Consider the following 27,297-nt stretch of genomic DNA (forward strand, 5'->3'; position numbering starts at 1 on the left):
GTTGAGTCCCATGGTGTCATATCTCACAGCAACCTCAAACTCAGTCTCAAGCGATCCTCTTACCTCAGTTTTTCTTTTTTTTTTTTTTTCTATTTTTAATAGAGACTGGTCTCACTTTTGCTCAGGCTGGTCTTGAACCTGTGAGCTCAGGCTATCCACCCACCTCAGCTTCTCAGTGCTAGGATTATAGGCGTGAGCCACCGTTCCTGGCCAAAATCAAGAGATTTCTGAGCATAATCTGTTAGGTAACTACAAAAAATATTTAGCTTCAATAACTATTTGTGATATTTAAATACATGTTTGTTGATAAACTATATAATTAAATTATCATTTATAATTTATACAATGAAAGGGTTTTTTTGATTTGTTTGCTTTGCCTTTGGAACAGTTAATGAGCCTTTAATTAGTAACTGTAATGATGATACTAGCGAACATTTACATAGTACTCTGTACCAGATAATTTTCTGGGTGCTTTACGTGAATGCATTCATTTAATCTTCACAGTAGCCTTGTGAATAGATGATACTTCTTTCTCCATTTTAAAGATCAGGAAATCATGGCCAGATGTGGTGGCTCATCCCTATAATCCTAGCACTCTGGGAGGAATTCAAGACCAGACTGAGCAAGAGACAGAAAAACTAGCAAGGTATTGTGGTGAGAGCCTGTAGTCCCAGCTACTGGGGGAGGAGGTAGGTTGTTGGCTGAGCAAGAGGATCGCTTCAGCCCAAGAGTTTGAGGTTATGGGGGGCTATGAGGCCAACAGCACTCTCCAAGTGGACTCTGTCTCAGAAAAAAAAAAAAAGAATCAGGACATCAAAGAGGTTAAGTAACTTGCCCCAACTCACATGACTAGTGAATTGTTCAAGTTTGTTGTGCTCTAGTCAGTGTATTTGGATTCTAGCATTTTAGAGAATTGAATTAGTTTGCTGTTGTATGTAACTATGAGGTCAGTATTGTAAGGGATAGAAGTTCCCAGATTAGGGATTTCTCTTAGGATACTGCTGTTGTTGACAAAGAAAGATTATAATCCAAATTGTGAAATTTTATCTGCTTAGCATTCAGCTGTTTTCCAAAAGTTACCTTTAGACTTAATCCTTTAATATGATATGTAACTTGAGTGTGCAGTGAAATTGAGCTTCCTAAACTGATGTGGAATTAAGTAGTAGTGAGATAAACACTACAAACATGCAAACATTTCCATAGCATCTTACATCACAGAAGATATAGTTTTAGTCCCAAAATTCAAATTCTGTAATTGCTATGTTTATTTGAAGGAGAGATTTGTGTAGATATCTGACTATTTTGATGGTTGATGGAAATAACTTCTCTTTACATGTGTAGAGAACTGTCTTGAAAATTTTATATTTACTAGTTTCTTTTTCTTTTACTCTAGTCTGTTGCCCAGGCTAGAGTGCAGTGATGTGAACATAATTCAGTGCAACCTCAAACTCTTGGGCTCTCTCAGTCCTCTGATCTCAGTCACGTGAGTAGCTGAAACTACAGACACAAACCACTACGCCTGGCTAATTTTTCTATTTTTTGTAGAGACAGTGTCTTGCTCTTGCTCAGGCTAGTCTTGAACTCCTAACCGTAAGCAAGCTTCCTGCCTTGCCCACCCAGAGTGCTAGTATTATAGGCATAATGTTGTGATCATTTAAGATTTTTCCACTAAGTTTTTTCTTTTTTTTTTTTCTTCTGCACTACAGTGGTCCTTGTGGTGGAGTTTTTTCAATTTATTCCTTGATAAGTATTGTAAGTGGGTCTATTTAATAAATTTAATTGTTTTGGAGAAATTGCAGTGAAAGTATTTTGGATTTTTGTTTGTTTGCAAGTGAACATACAAATGAAATGTTACTAAGTCCTTTGAGCTATCAGCAATAATCATGGTCAGTGAACATTTTCTGCTAAGTGCAAACCAGTGTGCTGTGAAAAGACGAGCAAGGTATATGCCCTACCCTCACTTGAATACTGTAAAGGAGATAAGATACAAAGATATTATACATCTTCAAACCATATCATTTACAGTTTAATCAATAAGGATTAGGTTCAACTACATATAAAAGAAAAATCTAAACTTTCAGTGGCTTAAACAATATGGAATTTATTGTTTGCTAATGTAAAAGAAGTCAGGAATAGACTACATAAGACTGGTATGCTGGCTGTACAAAATTTTCAGGGGCCTAGACTCCTAGGCATGAGCTTCATGATCCAAGATGACTACAATTGTTACATCATCATCTGAAGTAGCAGGATGAAAGGAAGAATAAAATAATAATTTACATTTGTACCTCAGCTAAAATTTAGTCACATTGCCATCGTAAGTGCATGGGAAACTGAGAAATTTCTTTTACTTGGGCATATAAGGCTGTTCCTCACAAAGATGCCTACTTACTGAAAAGTAAAGGAAATATGGTTATTGAGAGGCAACTTGTAGTCTGTCACAAAAGTAGAGAGATTTTTTTCTTTTGTATTTATTTTTAAAATTCATATATTATACATATTTTATGGGGTGTAATTTGATATTTTGATAAATATCTGTTAATGATTTAATCAAGATAGTTTGTGAATTTAAGAGAGATTAATTCTTAGTAGGAGATTGGAAAAACATTTGAAGAGTGAATATATGTTCACTAATAATAGGGGTGACTGTCATGGTTCTATATACTCTCCATCTGTCCCGCTAATGTTTTAGGTGGGTTGGAAGTTTTGTATATTTATTGTATTATCACAGAGTGTCATAAAACAAAATGCTATTTACTGGGAAAAATAATAATGAATAGGGAAAGAACATTCTAAAAGGTGAGAATAATTTGAATGTAAAGATAAAGAAAAGTACAGGGAAGCAGGAGGGTTGGAAAGGTATGGTGCTCTGTAGGTAGATTGAGACTACATTGTAGGAGGCTCCAGGTTCTACTGAGAATAATGGCAGAAAATGAACTGGTACAGAAAACAGGGACTGTGCTAAAGTTTTTAAGGAAAAGTAGATTCCTAGAAGTCAGGAGATCACTGGGAAGAGATTGGTAAAGGCAGATGTGATAGGGCTTCCACGAAATAAGGTTGGATATTCAGCACATTTAGAAGTTACATGGAGGGCGGCGCCTGTGGCTCGTCGGTAAGGCGCCGGCCCCATATACCGAGGGTGGCGGGTTCAAACCCAGCCCCGGCTGAACTGCAACCAAAAAAAAAAAGAAGTTACATGGAGAAGAAGGTTGACTCACTCCTCATGGTGATTCACCATGAATCATAGTGATTAAAGGAAGATCTTTTTTCCCTTTCAAAGGGTTTAAGGTAGGTAATACTATCACATATACATTAAAGCAAGTACAGTTGCCTCTTGAATGATGTGGGGGTTAGTGGCAACAATCCCCTACATAATTGAAAGTCCACATAAAACTCTTGACTCCCCCAAAACAGTTGACCAACACATATTTTGTATATTGTATGTATTGTGTACTGTATTCTTACAATAAAGAAAACAAGAGAAAAGAAAATGTGATTAAGAAAATCCTAAATGTGTCAAACGATCTATGAACCAAGTGTATGGTGCCCCATGATCATGTTAATGTACACAGCTATGATTTAATAAAAATTAAAAAAAAAATCATAAGGCAGGTTTGGCACCTATAGCACAGTGGTTACGGCGCCAGCCATGTACACCAAAGCCGGCGGGTTCGAACCCAGCACCGGCCTGCTAAACAACAATAACAACTGCAACAAAAAAAATAGCTGGGCGTTGTAGTGGGCGCCTGTAGTCCCAGCTACTTAGGAGGCTGAAGCAAGAGTTAAGCCTAAGAGTTAGAGGTTGCTGTGAGCTGTGATGCCACAACACTCTACAAAGGGCAACATAGTAAGACTCTGTCTCCAAAAAAAAAAAATCATAAGGCAGAGAAATATATTTACTATTTATTATGTAGAACTGGATAATTGGAAAGATCTGTATCCTCATAACATTGAGTACTGGCTATGAAAGAAGAAGAGGAATTGGTTTTGCTGTCTCAGGGGTAACAGGTGAAAGGGGAGGCAGGAGAGGGAGGCATACTTTGTATAATTTCTGTTGAAAGAAATCCACATAGAAATGGACCTGTACAGTTCACCATGTTGTTCAAGAGTCAGCTGAAAATGGAAAGCTTTCAAGAATGTGAGGGAGTTTGTTCACAGTGGACCTTAGAAAGTACAAAGAGTTTGGTATAGTTATTGGAGAGGATGCTAGAAGGGATCTAGGTAGAGATAAAACCAAAATAGCTATAGCATGAAGGGTAAATGGGTGTGTATCTAAGGAGTTGCTTGTGTGTCTTAAAGATGAAGAAAATACGTGGTAGTCTAAAAAGAACTTTTAATGGTGGTGGGTGAGATTGATTCTAGAATGAGAATCAGCCCCTAGATTCTCTGTAACACATTGGAGTATTAGATGGCTTAGATTACTTATGGTAAGAACCTCCCAAATCTCAGTGCATCATGACAACAGAGGCTTATTCCTTACTCATGTTGTTGTCCATTGTGGTTTCGCTGGTGCTTTGCTGTACATCCTCTACATTTTGGGACTAAGGCTGAAGTGCGGGACATAGCAGAGGGAAGAGCAAGTGGTGGAGCTACACAATGGCTTTTAAAGCTTCTGTTGGGAAGTGGCATGTTCCTCTTCTGTACACTTTCCAGTGGCCATAACCAGGCTTAAAATCCATCAGTGAAAGTGTACTCTCATAGGGAGAAGCCTTATTGTGGGGCAGGGGCAGTAAATATTTTTGAGCAGATAATATTATCTGCTGCAGTAGGATGGAATGAGAAATCACATCAAATGCTTTTTGACAGTTAATATAGCAATCTAGCCTTTGAGCAGCAAAGAGGTGAGTGGATTAGCCACAACTGAATCTCAGTCCGTGTTTAGGCTGCTGCTGTTGATGATGGGTTATGTTCAGAGAAATGAATGTACGTGGAAGGAAGGCAAGGAAGTTTGTTCGTGATTTATTACTTAATCTACAATGTTTATTATTTGCCCACTTTTACACGCAATACATTATCCTAGGCTGAGAGGGATCACTATCATTGTTATAAACAACAAAACAACTTGGTTTAATTGGGACCCTCAACACCAATTAGAGAGTTGCTTCTTTGTATTCTTCAGCTAACACAGTAAGCCTCTAATTCAGTTCTTTGCACATAAGTAAATTCTTTTGTTCAGTGAATGAGTGCACCTGTGAGGTTTCCCTATACGTGTGTTAAGACTTACTTCTGGCACAATGTGATGTCTTTTTGGGAAGTATACCTCTATATTAAGGACATGAAAAGTGTAAGCTAAAGAGTTGAAGATATATATCAACTATGGGAAATTTCTAGGTTAATTTCTAACGGGTTAAGATTTTTAATTTAAGGCCAAGCACGGTGGCTCATGCCTATAATCCTAGCACTCTGGGAGGCCGAGGCAGGTGGATCATTTGAGCTCAGGAGTTTAAGAGACCTGAGCAAGAGTAAGACCCCATCTTTAAAAATAGCCAGGCGTTGTGGCAGGCACCTGTAGTCCCAGCTACGCTGAAGGCTGAGGCAAGAGGTTTGCTTGAGCTCAAGAGTTTGAGGATGCTGTGAGCCATGATGCCATGGCACTCTGAGGGCTGCAAAATGAAACTGTCTAAAAAAATAAATAAAGATTTTTAATTTACGTGTAACATATAGACCAGTTTTGGCTTTGTTGTATTTGTCCTGTTAGGTTTTTATTTTAGTTTGACTACTTCAGATTCTTTCATCTATTGCACAGGTACTGAAAAGCAAACAGTGTAATCTGTATATGAAACAAGAATTGAAGGAGATAGGTAGTGAAAACAGGAAAGGAGAGTGAGAAAAGAAAGGATGAAATCAAGGTGACAGTGAAAATGAAATTTGATTAAGGTTAAGACACAGTTGTTTCAGGAAGACAGCATGGTTAGTGCAAATTTTTTTTAATGTCCCAAACAATAACTGCATTTTTATTGATACAGTTTTTAAATTGAATCTCCAGATTAGCAGTGTGACTTTTTTTGGCCTAACTTTAGGTGTATACTCTTGATGTACCAGATGCATTTTATTACTGCTATAGTCCAGATCCTGGTAATGCAAATGGAAAAGATGCCATTATGGAAGCAATGGCTGAGCAGATAGTTACGGTCTGTGCTACCTTGGATGAAAACCCTGGAGTAAGATATAAAAGGTAAGATACTCAGAGTCTGTACATGTTACGCTTTCTATTTGCCGTCCAGTATAGAGGTAAGTAATATCTCGGTACTTTTGTGTATTGGTGTGCAAAATTTATTTTCCTTTTATAACTACCATGCTCTACATATAGGAGATTTAAAATTTAAGGCTTAAATTTTCACATTAACTAGGAGCCTCTCTTACTGAATTTCAGAACTTAAATTTGGAAGTTTGTATACATAGTTTTTTTTTATCAATTTAAGGAATTTTTAAAGGAAACATCTTTGCTGTCACATATGAAATACAGTCTTAAAATGGATGTGTAATCATTAAATTTTCATCAAATTTAAATGGCCACATTCTCTGGATACTTGTTACAGTGTTTGAGTATGTGTAATACCTAATCCCTGTGGCTGTCCTAAATAAATTTTGGTGTTTTCTTTAAAGAGGTAAAGTTGAACTTTAGTAATGCATAGCTTGATTAATGTGCATCTTTTAAAAATGAAGTTTACTATAAAGTACATATATATTCCTCACTTAATCTCTTCAGTAGGTTTTTGGAAACTGAGTTTAAGTGAAACAATATATAATAAAACCAATTTTACCATACGCTAATTAGAATAGTAATTAGGTTGCTGGTAGCCAGAACCCATCCTGGCAGCTCTGAACACAGGTGGGAACACAATCTGGACAAGATGCCATGCTGTCACTAGGCACACTCACTCACACACATCCACGTTTACTTGGACTGGGACAATTTAGACACATTAATTAATTGAACGGGCACATCTTTGAGATGTGGGAAGAAACCAGAGCACCAGGAAAAAAACAAGCAGACCTGGGGAGAGCATGTAAACTCCACATAGACAGTGGCCCTGACTGGGAATCAGTTTTTCCCCACTCACTGCTATGACACAACACTGAACAAAATGACATTATTCCAGGACCAGCTAGATACGGCTTGATGATTCATTCCAAAATGAACATTCCCATCTGACTCCAGCAGGTTCAAAAAATAGAACATTGACAAGGCTCTGAGGCCTCCCTTGTGATTGTGATCTTTCCCAGCATCCCCGGTTCCTCTCCACAAATGACTACCACCTGACTTCTAACACATGCTTTTGTTTTGCCTGATTTTGAACTGCTACAAATGAATCATAAGATTTTTTGTTGCTTTTTACTTCTTTGCTCAACATTAGTTTTTGAGAATCATCCCTGTGTTCCATGTGGCCAGATAGCTTGAGTTTTAATTCTGTCTCTGCTGTATACTCAATGTGTGACACGCTGGCCTCAGTGTCCTTACCTGAGAAATGGGAATGATGATGGTACCTATCTCATAAGACATTATTAAGTAGAAGTGGATCATTGGAAAGATCTATATCCTCATCACATTGAGTACTGGCTGCAGAAGACGAAGAGGATAGACATGAGATAGGTACCATCACCTCATAAGGTGGTTGTTAGAACTAAATGAATTAATCTGTAGAGCACTCTGAAGAGTGCACAGCACTACTAAAACTTGTAGTAGTAAATATTCTGCACTACTAGTACTAAGTATTATTATTATTATTATTTTTTTTTTTTTGTAGAGACAGAGTCTCACTTTATGATCCTCGGTAGAGTGCCGTGGCCTCACACAGCTCACAGCAACCTCCAACTCCTGGGCTTAAGCGATTCTCTTGCCTCAGCCTCCCGAGTAGCTGGGACTACAGGCGCCCGCCACAATGCCCGGCTATTTTTTGGTTGCAGTTTGGCCGGGGCCGGGTTTGAACCCGCCACCCTCGGTATATGGGGCCGGCGTCCTACCGACTGAGCCACAGGCGCCGCCCATAGTACTAAGTATTATTACTTCTGTCTTTTTTTTTTAAGAACCTTTATTTATTTATTTGAGACAGTTTCACTGTGTTGCCCTCTGTAGAGCTCAGGTGTCACAGCTCACAGCAACCTCAAACTCTTGGGCATAAGCGATTCTCTTGCCTCAGGCTTCCAAGTAGCTGGGGCTACAGGCGCCCGTCACAACGCCCAGCTATTCTCTTGTTGTTGTCGTCATTGTAGTTTTAGCAGGCCCAGGCCGGGTTCGAACATACCAACACTGGTGTATGTGGCCGGCACCCTAACCACTGAGCTACAGGCACCAAGCCATCATTTCTCTTTTAAAAGATTCTTTAGGTGGCACCTAAGAAATAGCATAAAATTGAAAGTCACTCAAATGTCATTAGGAGAATGATTGCATGGAATCCAGCATAACCATATGATATAATCCTACATAGGAGGTAAAATGAATAAATATGATATATTGTCAGCATAGATATATCACAAGCACACAACACATACATATAAAAAAATAACAGAAGTGGCTCTGCGCCTGTGGCTCAAGAAGGTAAGGCGCCAGCCACATACACCAGAGCTGGCGGGTTCATATCCAGCGTGGGCTTGCCAAACAACAGTGACAACTACAACCAAAAAATAGCCAGGTGTTGTGGCGGGCGCCTGTAGTCCCAGCTACTTGGGAGGCTGAGGCAAGAGAATCGCTTAAGCCCAGGAGTTGGAGGTTGCTGTGAGCTGTGACGCCACGACACTCTACCCAGGGTGACAGCTTGAGGCTCTGTCTCAAAAAAAAAAACAACCAAAAACAGAAGTGACCAGAAGAATATATGTGAAATTCATGATAGTGATTCCCTTGGGTGGGAGGTTAGGGGTATAGAAGAATAAAGGGAAACTGCAGCTTTTCAGGTAATATGTTCTTTCATTTATTTTAAAAAATCTGAAGCAAAGAAAAAAACAAAAGAAATAAAAAATCCAAAGCAACATATGATAAGGTTTATATTTGTAAATTCCAAATGTGTTGACATATTTGCTATATTATCTGAACTTTTTCATGTTTATAATGTTTTTCATTTTGTAAACATTTTTACAAATAAATAACATGGTTTAACTTTAGAATTCAACTATATGATATTGTAAAGTGTGTCCTGAAAGAAAGATAGATAATTGTTTGAACATTTTTACTATTTTTAGTAAGCCTCTAGATAATGCCAGTAAGCTTGCACAGCTTGTTGAAAAAAAGCTTGAAGACTACTACAAGATTGATGAAAAAAGCCTAATAAAGGTAATATATGAAAGGCAAATAGTTATTGTGCATAAAGTCTATTGTATTTACAAGCCAAAAAAACTTATTCATTTTCTAGTATTTGGGAATCATTTATATAGATCTCCAGTACTGATTTCAGAATCATTAACATAGACATTGTGGAAATCTTAGCAGACAGTGTGGTTTAGAGAAGTTAGTGGGTTTGAAGGCTGAACTGTGTCCTAATCTGACTCTGCCATTTATTATTAATTTCAGTTTGGCCAAATTATGTAACTTATATGTAACTAAGTTTTCTTTTTCTATAAAATGGAGATAATAAGAGTATCTATTTTATATGTTAACGAGAGGGTTAAATGAGTTAATATATGTAAGTCCTTAGAATAATGCTTGCCATTGAGTAAACATTAAATAAATATAGGAATCTCTATTATTACTAGTTCTGTGACCTTGGGTTTTTTTGATCTATAAAATGGATGAGATAATATATATTAGTATTTTTTCTTGGTTGGTGTGAGGATTATGTGAGTTCACAGCTATTTGGCACCTATAGGAATTTAATAATTGCTAGCTGTTGTTACCTTATAAAGATAACATAATCAAAGACTAATGTTGGAACCCAAGTGATACCAGCATTTGGGTGTGAATTAGAGAATGAAGAGCCTAAAGAGACTGACAGAGGCAATAGGAAGCCATATCATAGTAGCTAGAAAATGAATGAAAACACCTGTTGGTAGTTTCAGGAACTACCAACCAAGAGGAAATGGACCAGGAAACCACCAATTACAATACTATGTAATAAGTAGAATGAGGAAGAAATATATAGAGTATAATGGGAGTATGGACTGGGGCTTATCTTGTTCTAAACTGAAGTCTTTTTTTTTTTTTTTTGAGACAGAATCTCACTATGTCACCCAGGGTAGAGTGCTGTGGCATCACAGCTCACAGCAACCTGAAGCTCTTAGGCTTAAGTGATTTCTTGCTTCAGCCTCCCAAGTAGCTGGGACTACAGGCGCCTGGGACAACGCCCAGCCATTTTTTGGTTGCAGTTGTCATAGTTGTTTGGTAGGCCAGGGCTGGGTTCAAACCCGCCAGCTCCAGTGTATGTGGCTGGTGCCCTAGCCCCTGAACTACAGGCACCAAGCCTAAACTGGAGTCTTGAAAGGCATCCTAGAGAAAGAGGCCTTTGAACTTGAAGAATGAGTGTAACATGATAGAAGAGGGAGTTTATTGCATTGATAACAGGATTTTTTGGGTAGAGGTGTTAGAAAAAGGCATAATCCATTATTAAAAAACTTGGCTGTAATGGAGGGTGTAAGCTTAGATGTTACATTCATTACTTTAAAAATTAACAATTTTGGTTTGGAAGTCTAGTGATGGCTATTATTCTGGTTGTAATTTTGAAGACTGAATAGCTTAGTATGAATAGTGGGTAGTGAATAAATGCTTGCTGAGTTAAGGAAGAGATACACAATCAATATATTAGCAAATATCCCTTTGATCCTTCATGTTTTCAATGGGAAAAGGGCAAAGTTCACAAAAAATGAACATGTCCTTTCCATTGTGTCTGGGAAATTATACATCCTTCAAATGCTTGCTACCTTTCCTTTACTCAAGAACACCTGACAAAGTGTTAACTCCTTTTTAACGCCTTTTCTGACTCTTCAGGCTAAGTGATGCTTCCTCCTACATACTGTCATATGCTCTAAGCCCTGCTTATAGCATTTATATTGTACTGGTCTTTTTCCTATTTATGTTTCTGAACACTCATCTCACATTTATTGAGGGCTTACTAAATGACAGGCCCTATGATTAAGTGTTTCATGGTATTATTACATTTAATCTTCGTAAGTATCTTATAAGGCAGAGGTACCATGGTTATATTCTGCTTTACAAAGAGAATACTGTCATATAAACATTAGCATTTGGTCTAAGCACATATGGCAGGAAAGTGGTCAAGGCTGGACTAAAAATCATATCTATATGATTCATGGGCTGTGCTCTTATACCACACTGTCACAGAGTTTATTTAAATAAATTAGATTAATTTTAAAAGGTTTTACTTCAGTTTGCTATATGAAAATAAATAGGAAATGTTTTTCTAATGAGTTATAGTTAACTCTTATTGCTTTGAATAATAAAGAATTTATTGCTTTTTAAAATGAAGTATGAGGCCCCATAGCACAGTGGTTGTGGTGCCAGCCACATGCACTGAGGCTGGTGGGTTAGAATCCAGCCTGCGCCTGCTAAACAACAATGACAACTGCAAAAAAAAAAAAAAAAAATAGCCGGGCGTTGTGGTGGGCGCCTATAGTCCCAGCTACTTGGGAGACTGAGGCAAGAGAATGGCTTAAGCCCAAGATTTTGAGGTGGCTATGAGCTATGATGCCTCGGCACTCTATCAAGGGTGACATACTGAAACTCTGCCTCAAAAACCATAATAATAAATAAATAAAATAAAATGAACTATGAGCCAGGTGCAGTGGCTCACACTGTAAGCCCAGCTGCTGTGGAGGCTGAGGCACAAGGATCACTTAAGACCAGGAGTTCAAGACAAGCCGGGGCAATCTAGGGAGACTTTGTCTCAAAAAACAAATTAAAAAAAGTAAAATGAAATGTGAAAGATATTGATATTAACAGAAAGTTTCCCCAGCACTGTTGCTATTCACTGTTTAGTGATTGGTGCTATTTGTGAATTAATAGTAACCAGGCTTTTATTGTTATTGTGTTTTGTCAGCACAGTTGACATTAATCTCTTTTAAAATAGCCTAACAGTTAACAGCACGGGCATTGGAATGAAGACCTGAGTTTTTGAATTTCCTTTTTACCACTTACAGGTGTAATTTGGACAAGTTGCTTAATTCCCTGAAAGTTCAGATAGAGATAATAATGTCTAACTTACAGGGTTACTAAAAGAATTAAATGAAATCACATATTTCTTTCTTAGCAAAATGTCTAAAACAAAGAGCTCAAGTAGTAGCTGTTATTCATAATTTATATCAGTTTTAGTGTTTGTGGAGCCGAATTCATAAGAAAATAGATTTATTGAAAACCAGATGTTACTTTTATCAAGGGAATTTTCAGAATATTACACAGTTATCCTTTGGTATATGCTAAGGGTTGATTCCAGGACCTTCTGCTTTGTACCAAAATTTATTTTACTAAAGTCTTTACTAAAGTCCCATGGTCACCCCTGCAAAAACCACATATACGAAAAGTCAATCCATCATATACTTAGATTTCACAACCTGAGAATGCTGTATTTTCAGCCCATGTTTGGATGGAAATCTATTTTGGCAAGAGTTCAGTGGCTCATGCCTGTAATTCTAGCACTTCAGGAGGCCCAGGCAGGAGGATCACTTGAGGCCAGGAGTTCAAAACCAGCCTAGGGGACAGAGTGAGACCTTGTCTCTTAAAAAAAAAAAAAAAATATATATATATATATATGTATATGTATACATATTATATATACACAGATATTTAAAACACATATACATTTCTATATGTGTTTATATATGCATCTGGTTTGATACATATAAACATATATAAAATGCTGTACCAGAGTCAATTGTATTATTAAATATGGCTTCTTAATCTAATTACAAAAACTTCTAATTACATTGTCTTGGTTTTTTCCCTCTTGTGCTACTCAGGTTTTTCTTTGTTTTAATATATTCTTAAGGCAATTAATGATTTATTGTATGTTCTTGGTAGGAGAAGGGACAGGACTTAGGAAAAGTCTATTTTGGTTTTCTAAAATATTAATAATATGTTCACGTAAAGAAATTGAACTTTCTTAAAATAATTTTGTCTTTTTATTCTAGGGTAAAACTCATTCCCAGCTCTTAATAATTGATCGTGGCTTTGATCCTGTGTCCACTGTCCTGCATGAACTGACCTTTCAGGCAATGGCATATGATCTACTACCAATTGAGAACGATACATACAAGCAAGTATAACTTGAAGGGCATGTAAAGGGCATATACAAATAGGATAGGGTATGAGCATCTAGTGATTTATATAGGTACTAGCGATCTGAAACCTCTGTAGCCTTTTTTATTCAGACTTTATCTTTCTCTTATTTCTTAAAGAATCATAATCTTTAAGAAATAATCATAATCATAATCTTAATCTTAAAGAAAAACAACATGTTGACGTATACCACGTAAGTTAATGGGTAACTTGATTGCTCTGGAGTTTTTTTGGTGTGTTTGCTTCCTTAGCTATATCCCCAGCAGAACTACATTTAAACAAGTGGAATTTGGGCTTTTCACTTAAGTTAAAAGTAAATACTAGGCTCACCATATTTATCAAAGTGGAAACCATATTCAAAATAGGTTGTAAGTATTCTGAATCGTATACTTAAAAGTATATTTGTCTTATCAAATAACATTTAAAAAGACTAGAACACTAGAAAACCACGAAAGACAGCTATCAAGAACAGGCACGGTTTTACCATTTTGGTGCCAATTACTGTCATAATCTTGATTTAAGAATATTTACTTTAAAAGTAATGTCAGAGGTAGAGGTGGGAGGATTATTTGAGGCCAGGAGTTTGAGATCAGCTTGGGCAATAGCGAGATCCCATCTCTACAAAAAATGGAAAAAATGATCCCCATGGTGGTGTTGCTGAAAGTTAAAAGTTTGGTACTTGTCCCTGAAGCCAAACAAAGAATGAGGACAAGTAGTTTGGAGGAAAAGGAAAGAGAAGTGTATTAATTTGCCCACAAATGAGGAGAATGGCAGACTGTCCTCTTAAGGAAGTATCTTCCCCTCTGTAAGGAGAAATAATAGGGTTTTTTAAAGGGGCTTTCAGCTTTGGGCTATTGCTGTTTAACTATTGCATGTCCAGTGAAGAGGATCTCATGACCTCAGTCCTGATAGTTTTGTTGAGCCATCTCCTCTAGAAAACAGCACTCCTCTGTCCCTCTAATTACTGGCCTGGGGAAGAAATGCGGATTTTTTGAGTTTGGGGTTTTTTGTTTAAATGTTAGGCTGATTTATAATAGCTGCTCTAGGCAGTTACACAGTTTACAATGAAGAGTTATCTAACTCTGAACATACTGTACATGGCAATCAGAAGTCATCATAGCAAAGAACCACTGCTGTTCTGCTGTAGCCAACCCAAGAACCCAGAGAACGAGAGGGGAATTGTCAGGATGAAGGTGGGGCTTCAAGGAATACAGGTTTTAATTCCTCAGAAAGGGTGAAGGATTTTAAAGAGACTATTTTGCCCCTTTTCAGACCCTTACTTCTGTTACAGTGGCAAGCACCTATAGTCCTAGCTCCTTGGGAGACTGAGGTAGGAGGCCCATGTAAGCCCAGGTTCAAAATTGCAGTGGGCTATGATGACACCACTGCACTCCAGCCTGGGTAACAGGGCAAAACCCTGTCTTAGAATAATAATAATGTCAAACAAAAAGATGAAATAGCTTTTTTTTTTTTTTTTTTTTGGCCGGGGCTGGGTTTGAACCCACCACCTCCGGCATATGGGACCGGCGCCCTACTCCTTGAGCCACAGGTGCCGCCCGAAATAGCTTTTTTTTTTTTTTTTTTTTGTAGAGACAGAGTCTCACTTTATGGCCCTCAGTAGAGTGCCATGGCCTCACACAGCTCACAGCAACCTCCAACTCCTGGGCTTAAGCGATTCTCTTGCCTCAGCCTCCCGAGTAGCTGGGACTACAGGCGCCCGCCACAACGCCCGGCTATTTTTTGGTTGCAGTTTGGCCGGGGCCGGGTTTGAACCCGCCACCCTCGGTATATGGGGCCGGCGCCTTACCGACTGAGCCACAGGCGCCGCCCCGAAATAGCTTTTTAATAAAGAAACCATTTCACTGTATCGTCATGATTCATTGACAGGTATGTATATGTATATTACATATGTTAATTGATAGGATTTTTTTTTTTAAGATGGAATCTCAGTCTGTTGCTCTAGGTTGAGTGCTGTGGCATCATAGTTCACAGCAACCTCAAATTCCTGGGTTCAAGTGATCCTCTTGCCTCAGCTTCCCAAGTAGCTGGGATTATACGGACTTACTACCATGTCTGGCTAATTTTTCTATTTTTAGTAGAGACACAGTCATGCTCTTGTTCAAGCTAGTCTTGAACTTTCTGAAATTGTATATTTAAATTAATTTAGTAGTTTTATTAGCTGAAGATACAAACACTTGTGATAATTTTGATATTTAATGTTTTTTTCATAAATTATATATTAAAATAATTTTGCATTTTATTGGCATTCTAGACAAATCTTGATTTGAGTTTTTCTGGGTTTTTTAATTTATTTATTATTATTTTTTTTTTTTGGTTTTTGGCCAGGGCTAGGTTTGAACCCACCACCTCCAGCATATGGGACTGGCGCCCTACTCCTTGAGCTACAGGCGCCCACCCTCTGGGGTTTTTTTTTGTTTCTTTTATTGTTGGGGATTCATTGAGGGTACAATAAGCCAGGTTACACTGATTGCATTTGTTAGGTAAAGAGTTTTTCTGTTTTTTGTATCAATGTTCAATAACAAGTCAACATAGCTATTTTTCTATTATAGAAATTGTTATAAGCAGTTTATTCAGAAGGGATATTATTTGCCTCTATTATCCTTTAGGTATCTAAACCTGCATTGCTCAAGAGATGTAGAAAAGAAGTCATAAACTGACAGAGGATTTGGTTTTAGATTATAGATATAAATTTTAGATATTTCTAACCTAGTATTTAAAGTATATATCTCCCTATGTTTGTTGGTAAGCAAAACAAGATTTTAATTTTTTAAGAGTAAGAGATATAACAGAAACAAATCCAGGCTCGGTGCCTATAGCTCAGCAGCTAGGCTGCCAGCCACATACACTGGAGGTGGCAGGTTCGAATCCAGCCTGGGCCTGCCAAACAACGACAACTACAACAACAAAATAGCTGGTACCTGTAGTCACAGCTACTTGGGAGGCTGAGGCAAGAGAATTGCCTAAGTCCAGGAGTTGGAGGTTGCTCTGAGCTGTGATGCCAGGGCACTCTGAGGGCAACATAATGAGACACTGTCTCAAAAACAAAAACCCAGCAAGTTATATTCCCTTTGCCCTAAACCAAAAAAGTCCAGAGATAAGATTTAGATGGGAGCACAGATCAAAAGAGTCCAGAGATAGGGCTTGGATGGGCGCATGATCTCCCTGTGGTTTGTGCACCACCACAGTTTTTGACAGAATCAGAATATAAGGCAGGAAATTCTAAGTGTCCAGATAAAATTTTTAATGTTGGTGACTTTTTTTTTTTTTGAGACAGAGTCTCACTTTGTTGCCCTCAGTAGAGTACTGTGGCGTCGTAGCTCACAGCAACCTCAAACTCTTCGGCTCAAGTGATTCTCTTGTCTCAGCCTCCCAAGTAGCTGGGACTACAGGCACCCGCCACAATGCCCGACTATTTTTAGAGACGGGATCTCGAACCCTTGAACTCAGACAGTCCACCCACCTCAGCCTCCCAAGTGCTGGGATTACAGGTGTGAGCCACCACACTCAGCCCAGATTGTCATCATCTTTGAGTACCATTAGGCTTTCTACTTAATCTTTGTTTACAAATCACTTAAAAATCAAAGATACAATAAAAAAAAAAGTTGTAAATTTCAGGATTACAAAGAAAAAGACCGCACGGGTGGATGGTTTTATAATTTGAGGGGTTGTAGAAATGATAGTATTGGTATAGCAGAAGCCCACATGCATTATTTGCAGTCTGGACCCAGGGCAACTCGATGTAGTCCTTCCTGATCTTGGCTTAGGAAATCGCAGATCCACGGATGATAGTATCTTCCTTGGCTCCACTAATGGAAAAGGATATCTAAATAAAAAGAGAAGAAAGAGATTACATTTGGGGAAGCAACAGGAAATCCCCTGCCTTTTTTTTATTTTTTGTGATACAGGCTCGCTCTCTGCCACCCAGGATAGAGTGCAGTGGTAGCATCATAGCTCACTGCAACCTCAAATTCCTGGGCTCTAGCAATCCTCCTGCCTCAGCCTCTTAAGTAGCTAGCCACCACACCTGGCTAATTCTTCTCATTTTTTGTAGAGGCAGGAACTCCATATGTTGCTCCCACTGGTCTCAAGCTCCTGGCCTTACGGGATCCTCCCATCCCAAGGCACTGGGATTATAAGTATGAGCCACTGTCCACAGCCAGGATGTCCATTTTGAGTAGTTTCATAAACCCCTTAAATTGTTGATCTCTTCAGTAGAGCTCATTAAAGCTATCACAGTTTTTTTTTTTTTTTTTTTTTTTATGGCTTGTTAGTTTTTCTCTTATTTCACCTTCCATTCTATTACCACCCAGTCAAGTTTGTTTTGCCACAGAAAAACAAAGTGCAGAAAAGAACCCATACACTGAGACAGCAAATGTCGCAGCAGGGAAAGATGTTAATAATTTTTGGGTAGCTGAATGAGGAGACGAGAAATTCCTCAAATCTGCCTCCCCGAAGAATTCTAGGCTGGGGTGTTAAAAGAAAATTTGGCAAGCAGAGGGCAATGGAATTGGGATTGTGGTTGCTTGAATGAAATCATAGTGATACAGGAACTGCATTCTTGCAGTCCATTCTGCGGTATGTGTCACTTGTCTTGTTGGCTTTAGAGGGCCCATTGGAAGGCAAAGTCTGGAAAATACCTTAAAAAATCATAAGTTTCACAGTAGAGGTGTTATCTTACAGAGGCTATTGAGGGAAGTTATAAATCGTGTAACCACTGGCTATGTGACTTCTAAGCAGTAAGTAACCATAGGGAAGCAGGAAGTGGGGCAGTAGCTGGTTAATTCTTAGCTAGAGCATGCACTGTAAAACTTAGGCTTTTGTTAACCTCTTGGTTTCAAATGATTTTATGAGGACAGTTTCCATTCTTTAATGGAGATGCTGTGATAGGGTGCAGAAAAGATACATGTGTTTGTGAATTTTGTACCACTTTGAAATACCTTCAGTATTTAATAGGCTACATGGGAGTGATATTTCTTTCTTAATGGATGTTTGATTAACATCAAAAAAGTGTTTTAAGCAGTTAAAACAAATTGTTAGTTTTCAGTCTTGTTCTTTTTTTTTATCAGTTCAGAGTGAATTCAGTCTTGTTCTTAACATTGATTATAGAACATTGAATTTTTGCTTCATAAGATACCATTAAAACTTTATAATAATGACAGCTAAACCTTACAGTTAAAAGTAAAAATGTCTTGGGCGGCGCCTGTGGCTCAGTCGGTAGGGCGCCGGCCCCATATACTGAGGATTATGGGTTCAAGCCCGACCCCGGCCAAACTGCAACCAAAAAATAGCCGGGCGTTGTGGCGGGTGCCTGTAGTCCCAGCTACTCGGGAGACTGAAGCAAGAGAATCGCTTAAGCCCAGGAGTTGGAGGTTGCTGTGAGCTGTGTGAGGCCACCGCAATCTACCGAGGGCCATAAAGTGAGACCCTGTCTCTACAAAAAAAAAAAAAAGTAAAAATGTCTTGGTAGGCATAGCACTTTCTTTCTTTCTTTCTATTCTAAGATAATGTCTTCCTCTGTTATGTTACCTGGGCTAGAAGTGTGGTGGTGTCATCATAGCATACAGCAACCTGAAATACCTAGGCTCAAGAGATCCCTCCCATCTCCCCTCCTAAACCTCCTGAGTAGCTAGGACTATAGGTGCCCCCAGCTAATTTTTCTATTTTTTGTAGAAATGGAGTCTTGCTGTATTACTCATGCTGGAACACTTTGGTTTGTAATGTAAGGATAGCTATATGCTTTAGTTTTGAGTAGCTGTTCTTTAACCCCCTAAAATAGTAGATTGAGTTCTATGTACTATTCAGTTTTTTGAGCTCAGTTAAGTTCACGAATGTGTCCCAGAAGAAGTGCTACATACCTCATTCTGAGTATCACTGTAGTCACTTCTGAATTATTCCCTTTGGCCTTTTGGTGACTGTATTGATAGTTAGCAGTGAGGAATGTAGCACTTTTTCTAGGATGACTTTGAGAATTTAACTGTCCGACCTCATATGTTTTGAAATTACTGTTTGTAAAAATGTTTCTTCTACTTTTTTTGTGAATTAAATCATTTGTACATAGATCATGAATATATTTATGCCATTATGGGATTCAATGTTGATTATTTGTACAAATTGGAGTGCTTACATCTACTAATTAACATAGCCTTCACCTCATTTTCCCAATTACAGTGTTAAGACATTTGTGTTCTATACCTGATAGATACAACTTGTACTTTTGCAATATGCTCCATAGGTGTGGTCCCCCTATTAACCCTCCTTCGATCGACTCACTCCCCTCCCTTCCCCTCTCCCTCCCGTTCCCTCCTTTATCTTAGGCTATAGTTGTGATTCATCTTTCATATGAAAGTATGATTATAAATTGGTTTCATGGTAGTACTGAGTACATTGGATAATATTTTTCAATTCCTGAGATACTTTACTAAGAAGAATATTTTCCAGCTCCATCCATGTAAACATAAAAGAGTTAAAGTCTCCATGTTTTTAATGCTGCATAGTATTCCATGGTAGACATATACCATAATTTATTAATCCATTCATGGGTCGATGGACACTTGGGCTTCTTTCATGACTTGGCAATTATGAATTGAGCCACAGTGAACAATCTGTTGCAAATATCTTTGTTGGCAAATGATTTCTGATCTTTTGGATATACGCCTAGAAGAGGAATTGCAGGATCAAATGGCAGGTCTACATTTAGATCCCCGAGTGTTCTCCAAACTTCCTTCCAAAAGGAACGTACTAGCTTGCATTCCCACCAGCAGTGCAGAAGTGTTCTCTTTTCTCCACATCCATGCCAACATCTGTAGGTTTGGGATTTTGTGATGTGGGCTACTCTTACTGGAGTTAGATAGTAACTCAGAGTAGTTTTGGTTTGCATTTCTCTGATGATTAAAGATGATGAGCATTTTTTCATGTGTCTGTAGGCCATGCGCCTGTCTTCTTCAGAGAAGCTTCTTTTCAGGTCTCTTGCCCACAATGAAATGAGATCACTTTTTTTTTATAATTAATAAATTTGAGTTCTTTGTGGGAAATATAAATTGCAAATCTTCTACTTTTGAAAGAAAAAAATCTTAAAGTTTTTTGCTTTTATCTACTTGCAGATACAAAACAGATGGAAAAGAAAAGGAGGCAATCCTGGAAGAAGATGATGACCTCTGGGTCAGAATTCGACATCGACATATTGCGGTAGTGTTAGAGTATGTGAACTCATTTTAATTTTTTATTCCATAATTTTTAGAACTGGTTATGCGATTGTGCATTTTGTAACCTTAAAATAATTCTTTATGAAGAATTACACCTTAGGGCAGCGCCTGTGGTTCAAAGGAGTGGGGCGCCAGTCACATATACCAGAGGTGGCAGGTTCAACCCTGGCCCCGGCCAAAAACTGCAAAAAAAAAAAAAGAATTACACCTTAGAAATTTAAAGAATTCTCTCACAATTTGACAGGGAAATTCCCAAGCTTATGAAGGAAATTTCATCAACAAAGAAAGCAACAGAAGGAAAGGTAAGAAAGAGTCTTATTTTACTTTCAAATTAATGGTGAAAGTGAATTTTAAAGTTTGTTTACAATTTTTTTGTTTGAATTTTATTTTGGGAAAGTTCTAATGTACAAATAAGTAGAGAAAAGAAACTCCCCCTACCCATTACCTAGTTTCATTATTTAGCAACATTTTGTCTGCTTTACGTCATTAATATTTCTTTTAATCCATTTCAAGTTGAGATGAGGAAAAAAATGTGTATTTTTTTTTTATTTTTTATTTCAGTTTCCTTGTTCATTCTTCTTCGTTTGAAGTACCTTTTTTTTGTTGTTGTTCATTTTCTTCTTTTTTAAAATGTTCTTCCTTTGGTGTTTCTCCTTCCCGTTGCCTCCCCAGTAGCTGGGATTACATACGCCCACCACAACGTCCGGCTGTTTTTGATGTTAGTAGAGACCGGGTCTTACTCTGGCTCACTGCTGCTCATACTGGTCTGGAACCTCTGAGCTCAGGCAATCCACCCGCCTCGGCTTCCCACAGCGCTGGGACTACAGGCGTGAACCACCACGCCCAGCCAAAAATGTGTATTTTTAAAAGGCCATTTAGGTGGCACCCGTGGCTCAATGGGTAGGGTGCCAGCCACATATACCAAGGCTGGCAGGTTTGAAGCCAGCCCAGGCCAGGTAAAGCAACAGTGACAATTGCAACAACAAGAACAAAAATAGCCGGGTGTTAAGGCGGGCACCTATAGTCCCAGCTACCTGGAGGCCGAGGCAAGAAAATCTCTTAAACACAAGAATTTGACGCCATGGCACTCTACCTAGAACAACATAGTAAGACTCTGTCTGAAAAAATAAATAAATAAAAAGGCCATTTAGTCAGTTTCCTCAATATATTGGGATGTTTATATTGAGGTATAATTTACATAAGTAAAGCACACAAGGCTTATGTACATTCTGGATAACTTTTTACTGATGTATACTCCTATGGAACTACCACCTAATCAAGATACAGAACATTTCGCTTCAGCCCAGGAGTTGGAGGTTGCTGTGAGCTGTGTGATGCCATGGCACTCTACCCAGGGCGATAAAGTGAGATTCTGTCTCTACAAAAAAAAAATAAAATAAAATAAAAAAGATATAGAACATTTCCATCATTCCAGAATAGTCTCTCTTGCCCTTTCCTAGTCATTTGCCACCCTGCCAGAGGTAACTTCTATTCTTCTTTTTTTTTTTTTTAGAGACAGAGTCTTACTTTGTTGCCTCAGTAGAGTGCAATGGTGTCACAGTTTACAGCAACCTCCAGTTCTTGGGCTTAGGTGATTCTCTTGCCTTAACTTCCTGAGTAGCTGGGACTACAGGCACCTGTCACAACACCCAGCTATTTTTTGTTGCAGTTTGGCTGGCGCTGGGTTCAAACCCACCACCCTTGGTATATGGGGCCGGCACCCTACTCACTGGGCCACAGGCACTGCCCTGGTAAACTCTATTCTAATTTTTATCACCACAGATGAGTTTTGCCAGTTTGTGAACTTCATATAAATGAAGTCATGTAATATGTGCTATATTTTATCTGGCTTCCTCCACTCAAAATTACATTTTTGAGATTTACCTATTTTTCATGTTTCAGTTGTTCATTATTTTCTCATTTGTGTACAGTAGTAACACCATTATTTCAATGTACTATAATTTGTTCATCAAAGTCTCCCTTTGATGTACGTTTAGGTTGTTTCCTATTTGGGGCTAATTAGGAACAAAGCTGCTATGGATATTTTTGCATTTGTCATTTAGTGGATATACACACTTATTCTCTTGGCTATATTAAGAGTAGAATTGGGATTAGGGTAAGATTATATTTAGCTTTGGTAGATAATGCCAAAAGTTTTGAATGTGTTTAAATGAAATTATACCCTTATAAGCAATAATTGAACATTCAGTTGCTCCATATTCTCACCAACATTTGATATATCACTTTTTTTTTTTTTTTGTAGAGACAGAGTCTCACTTTATCACCCTCGGTAGAGTGCCGTGGCATCACACAGCTCACAGCAACCTCTAACTCTTGGGCTTAGGCGATTCTCTTGCCTCAGCCTCCCGAGCAGCTGGGACTACAGGCGCCCGCCACAACGCCCGGCTATTTTTTTGTTGCAGTTTGGCCAGGGCTGGGCTTGAACCCACCACCCTCGGCATATGGGGCCGGTGCCTTACTCACTGAGCCACAGGCGCCGCCCAACACTTTTTTTTTTTTTATTTTTTCTTTTTTTCTTTTAGAGACAGAGTCTCACTTTGTCACCCTCGGTAGAGTGCTGTGGCATCACAGCTCACAGCAACCTCCAGCTCTTGGGCTTAGGCGATTCTCTTGCCTCTGGGACTTCAGATGCCTGCCACAATGCCCGGCTTTTTTGTTGTTGTTGTTGTTGTTGCAGTTTGGCTGACGCCAGGTTTGAACCCGCCACCCTACTACTCACCCAGTGAGTATATGGGGCCGGTGCCCTACTCACTGAACCACAGGTGCCACCTGATATATCATTTTTATTTTTAATTAAAATTTTCATTGTGTGAGGTATCTTTTTATGCTTTTAATTTTTAATTAATGTTCTTAAGCTTATTGGCCATTTGGATAGTCTGTCTTGTGACGTGCCTGTTTACATCCCACCATGCATTTCTGGAATAAAGTCCACGTGATCAGGATGCATTATCCTTTTCCTGTATCACTGAATTTTGTTTCCTAATATTTTGCTCAGGATGTTTGCTTCCATGTTTATGAGAAATATTTCCCCGTAATATTCCTTTTTTGTAATATTTTTGGTCTTATGAATTGTGATTGCTCACTCTCTTTATTTTGGAAGTGTTTATACAAAGTTATTATTTCTTCTATTACTGCTTGAAAGTATTCACTTTTTGTTTTTGTTTTTCGTTTTTTGTTTTGATACAGAGTCTCATTTTCTTGCCCCTGGTAGAGTGCTTTGGTGTCATAGCTCACAGCAACCTCAAATTCTTGGGCTCAAGTGATGCTCTTGCCTCCGCCTCCCGAGTAGCTGGGACTATTGGCACCCATCACAACGCCCAGCTCTTTTTCAGAGGGGAGGTCTCCCACTTGCTCAGGCTGGTCTTGAACTCTTGAGCTCAAGCGATCCACCTGCTTCAACCTCTCAAGAGGGCTGGGATTACAGGTGTGAGCCACCGCGCCCAGCCTAAAGGATTCTCTGTTGAAGCAATCTGAGCATGGAGTCTTCTTTATGGGAAAGTCTTTAATTATAATTAATTATAAGTTCTTTAATAGATATAGAACTATTAAATTTTTTTTATCTTGCATCAGTTTTGGGATATTACATTTTTCAAAAACTTTTTTTATTATATCTAAATTTTGAAATACCCTCTTATCCTTTCTGTATCTGTGAAATATGTACTTAGGTTTTATTAATCTTCCTATTGTTAATTTGTATTTTTCCCTATATATTATCCCCTACATATGTTATTAATCTTTCAGTATTTCAAAGAGCCAACTTTTGCCTTTGTTGATTGTATGTTTTATATTTAATTGATTTCTACTCAGTTTTGTTTCCTTCCTTCAGCTTTCTTTGCTCTTTTTTTTCTTAGTTTTTTGAGTTGGGTGTTTAGGACATTGGTTTTTGTTTTGTTGTGTTTTGTATTTGTTTTTTTGAAACAGAGTCTCACTCTGTTGCCCCAGGCTAAAGGGCCTTGGCATTAGCCTAGCTCACAGCAACCTCAAATTCCTGGGTGCAGGAGATCCTCCTGCCTCAGCCTCCTGAGTAACTGGTACTGTAGGCACCTGCTGCGATGCCTCACTAATTTTTCTATTATTATTATTTTTTTTTTTTAGTAGATACAGGGTCTCCCTCTTGCTCAGACTGGTCTCAAACTCCTGAGCTCAAGCCATCCTCCTGCCTCAGCCTTTCAGCGTAGTGGGATTATAGGCGTGAGCCAACTTGCCTGCGCTAGAACATCGATTTTCAACCTTTCTTCTTTCCTCCTGTATATATTTTTAAATTTATTTCTTTCTCAACATTAGCTGTTTCCCAGGAGTTTCAGAATAGCTTTTCATTTAGCTCAAAATATTTTCTAACCTTCATTGTGATTTCTTCTTTGATTTGTATGTTGTATAGGTAATGTGTTTTTTAATTTCAGTGTGTTTGGAAATTCTAGTTATCTTCCTATTACTGAATTATATTTTAATTATACAGTAGTCAGAGAAAGTGCACAGTATGATTTCAGTCCACTGAAATTTGTTAAAAGACTTGATTTATGACCCAGCACTTGACATATTATGGTAAATGTCCTATGTGTACTTGAAAAGAGTACAGATTCTGGGCGGCGCCTGTGGCTCAGTCGGTAAGGCGCCGGCCCCATATACCGAGGGTGGCGGGTTCAAACCCGGCCTCGGCCGAACTGCAACCAAAAAATAGCCGGGCGTTGTGGCGGGCGCCTGTAGTCCCAGCTACTCGGGAGGCTGAGGCAAGAGAATCGCTTAAGCCCAGGAGTTGGAGGTTGCTGTGAGCTGTGTGAGGCCACGGCACTCTACCGAGGGCCATAAAGTGAGACTCTGTCTCTACAAAAAAAAAAAAAAAGAAAAGAGTACAGATTCTGTATGTGTCAGTTAAATAAAGTTGGTTAATCATATTGTCCAAATCTTCTTTCTTTACTATTAAAAGACTTTTTTAAAAAGAAACAAAGTTTTACTCTCTAGCCCAGGGCGTAGCACAGTGGCAAGATTAAAGCTCATTGCAACCTTGAACTTTTGGGCTCAAGTAATCCTCCTGCCTCAGCCTCTAAATAGGTAGGACTACAGGCATGTACCACCAGGCTCAGTTGATTTTTCTATTTTTTTTTTTGTAGAGACAGTGTCTCACTATATTGCCTGAGCTGGTCTTGAATTCCTGGCCTCAATTGATCATCCTGCCTTAGCCTCCCAAAGTGCTGGTGTTATAGGTGTGAATCATCACACCAGGCCCATATTTTCTGTTTTGTTTTTTTTAATCTGCTTTTTTTTTTTTATCAGTTACTGAGAATGGTAATTTAAAATCTGTGATTATGGCTGTGAATATTTGAGCTTTCAACATATGAAACTCTATCAACTGATAGGGCTGTGTTAGTTCAGTATATATTTAAGACGGTTATCTTTCTGTTGAATTTATCTTACCATAAAATGTTCCTTTTTTATCACTTGCAGTATTTCTTGCCTTAAAATATACTTTGATATTAATAGTTAATACTTGCACACACACCCCCAACCATTAAACTACCAGGAACATACTTGCTTTCTTTTGGTTCGCATCTGTGCAGTATCTTTTCCCATACTTTACTTTCATTATATTTAAAGTATGCTTCTTACAAAGAGCTTATAGTTTTGTTTTATTTAGTATGAAAATATATCTTTTGATTGGAATGTTTTAGTTCATATAGATTTTATATAATTATTGATATATTTGAATTTATGTCTAGTATGTTGTTTTCTATTTTATCTGTTCTTATGTTCTCTTCCTGCCTTTTTTATCATTTTTTTATCAAATACTATTCCATTTTCTCTCCAATATAAACATTTTTGTTTTGCCTTACAGTATCTTTCTTGTAGTTATAATAGACTGTGTATCCTTATTACAGTCTACCATAGAGTATAATTTTGCCATGTCCTGAATAATTCCAGAACCTCATAGTAGTTTAACTTCATGTCCTCTTTGGTGCTATTGTTTCATGTATTTTACTTCAACATGTGTTATAAATTCAAGATGTTATTTTTGTTTTAAATACTCAGTAGGTTTTCATGTTACCCACATATTTATCCAGATTGGTACTGTTTATTCCTTATTGCTCTTTAGTTTTTCCAGCTGGGCTGGATTAAATTCTCTCAACTTTCTTTTTTTTTTTTTTTTTGTGGTTTTTGGCCAGGGCTGGGTTTGAACCCGCCACCTCTGGCATATGGGACTGGTGCCCTACTCCTTGAGCCATAGGCGCCACCCTCAACTTTCTTTTTTGTCTGAGGACATCTTTGTTTTTCAATCTTTTCAAAGATACTTTAGTTGGATTTAGAATTCAAGGTTGGTGGGTTTTTTGTTTCAGCAATTTAAAGGTTTCATCACCTCATTTTCTGGATGCCATATTTCTGCTAAAGAAGTCAACTCTTCTGTATTACTGTTTTCCTGAAGATAAACTGTCTTTATTAATATTTTCTTTTTACCTTTGGTTTTTAGCAACTTGACCATGATATACCTTACTATAATAATATTGTTTTCTTGGTATTTATTCTCCTTGGGTTTTGCTGAGCTTCTTGAATCCCTGGGTTGATAACTTTTCATTAGATTTATAAAATTCTTGGTCATTATTTACTCACATCTTTTTTTTTCATTTTTTTTTTATTAAATCATAACTGTATACATTGATATGATCATGGGGCATCATACACTCGCTTCATAGACCATTTGACACATTTTTATCACAGTGGTTAACATAGCCTTTCCGGCGTTATCTCAGTTACTGTGCCAAAACATTTACATTCTACATTTACCAAGTTTCGCAAATACCCCTGTAAGATGCACCACAGGTATGATCCCACCGATCCCCCTCC

The 27,297-nt window shown here is 38.2% G+C and overlaps 1 protein-coding gene across 1 annotated transcript in view; it reads left to right on the forward strand.

Moving 5' to 3' along the window:
* STXBP3 (syntaxin binding protein 3) overlaps positions 1 to 27,297 on the forward strand; it is a 71,058-nt gene that overhangs the window by 23,417 nt on the left and 20,344 nt on the right. The window contains exons 7-11 of the mRNA XM_053592034.1: positions 6,021 to 6,175; positions 9,178 to 9,268; positions 13,072 to 13,196; positions 20,341 to 20,436; positions 20,687 to 20,744. Of these exons, the coding sequence (XP_053448009.1) occupies positions 6,021 to 6,175; positions 9,178 to 9,268; positions 13,072 to 13,196; positions 20,341 to 20,436; positions 20,687 to 20,744 (525 nt within the window). The remainder of the gene's footprint in view (positions 1 to 6,020; positions 6,176 to 9,177; positions 9,269 to 13,071; positions 13,197 to 20,340; positions 20,437 to 20,686; positions 20,745 to 27,297) is intronic.

This window comes from Nycticebus coucang, chromosome 5 (assembly GCF_027406575.1).
Source record: "Nycticebus coucang isolate mNycCou1 chromosome 5, mNycCou1.pri, whole genome shotgun sequence".
NCBI lineage: Eukaryota > Metazoa > Chordata > Mammalia > Primates > Lorisidae > Nycticebus > Nycticebus coucang.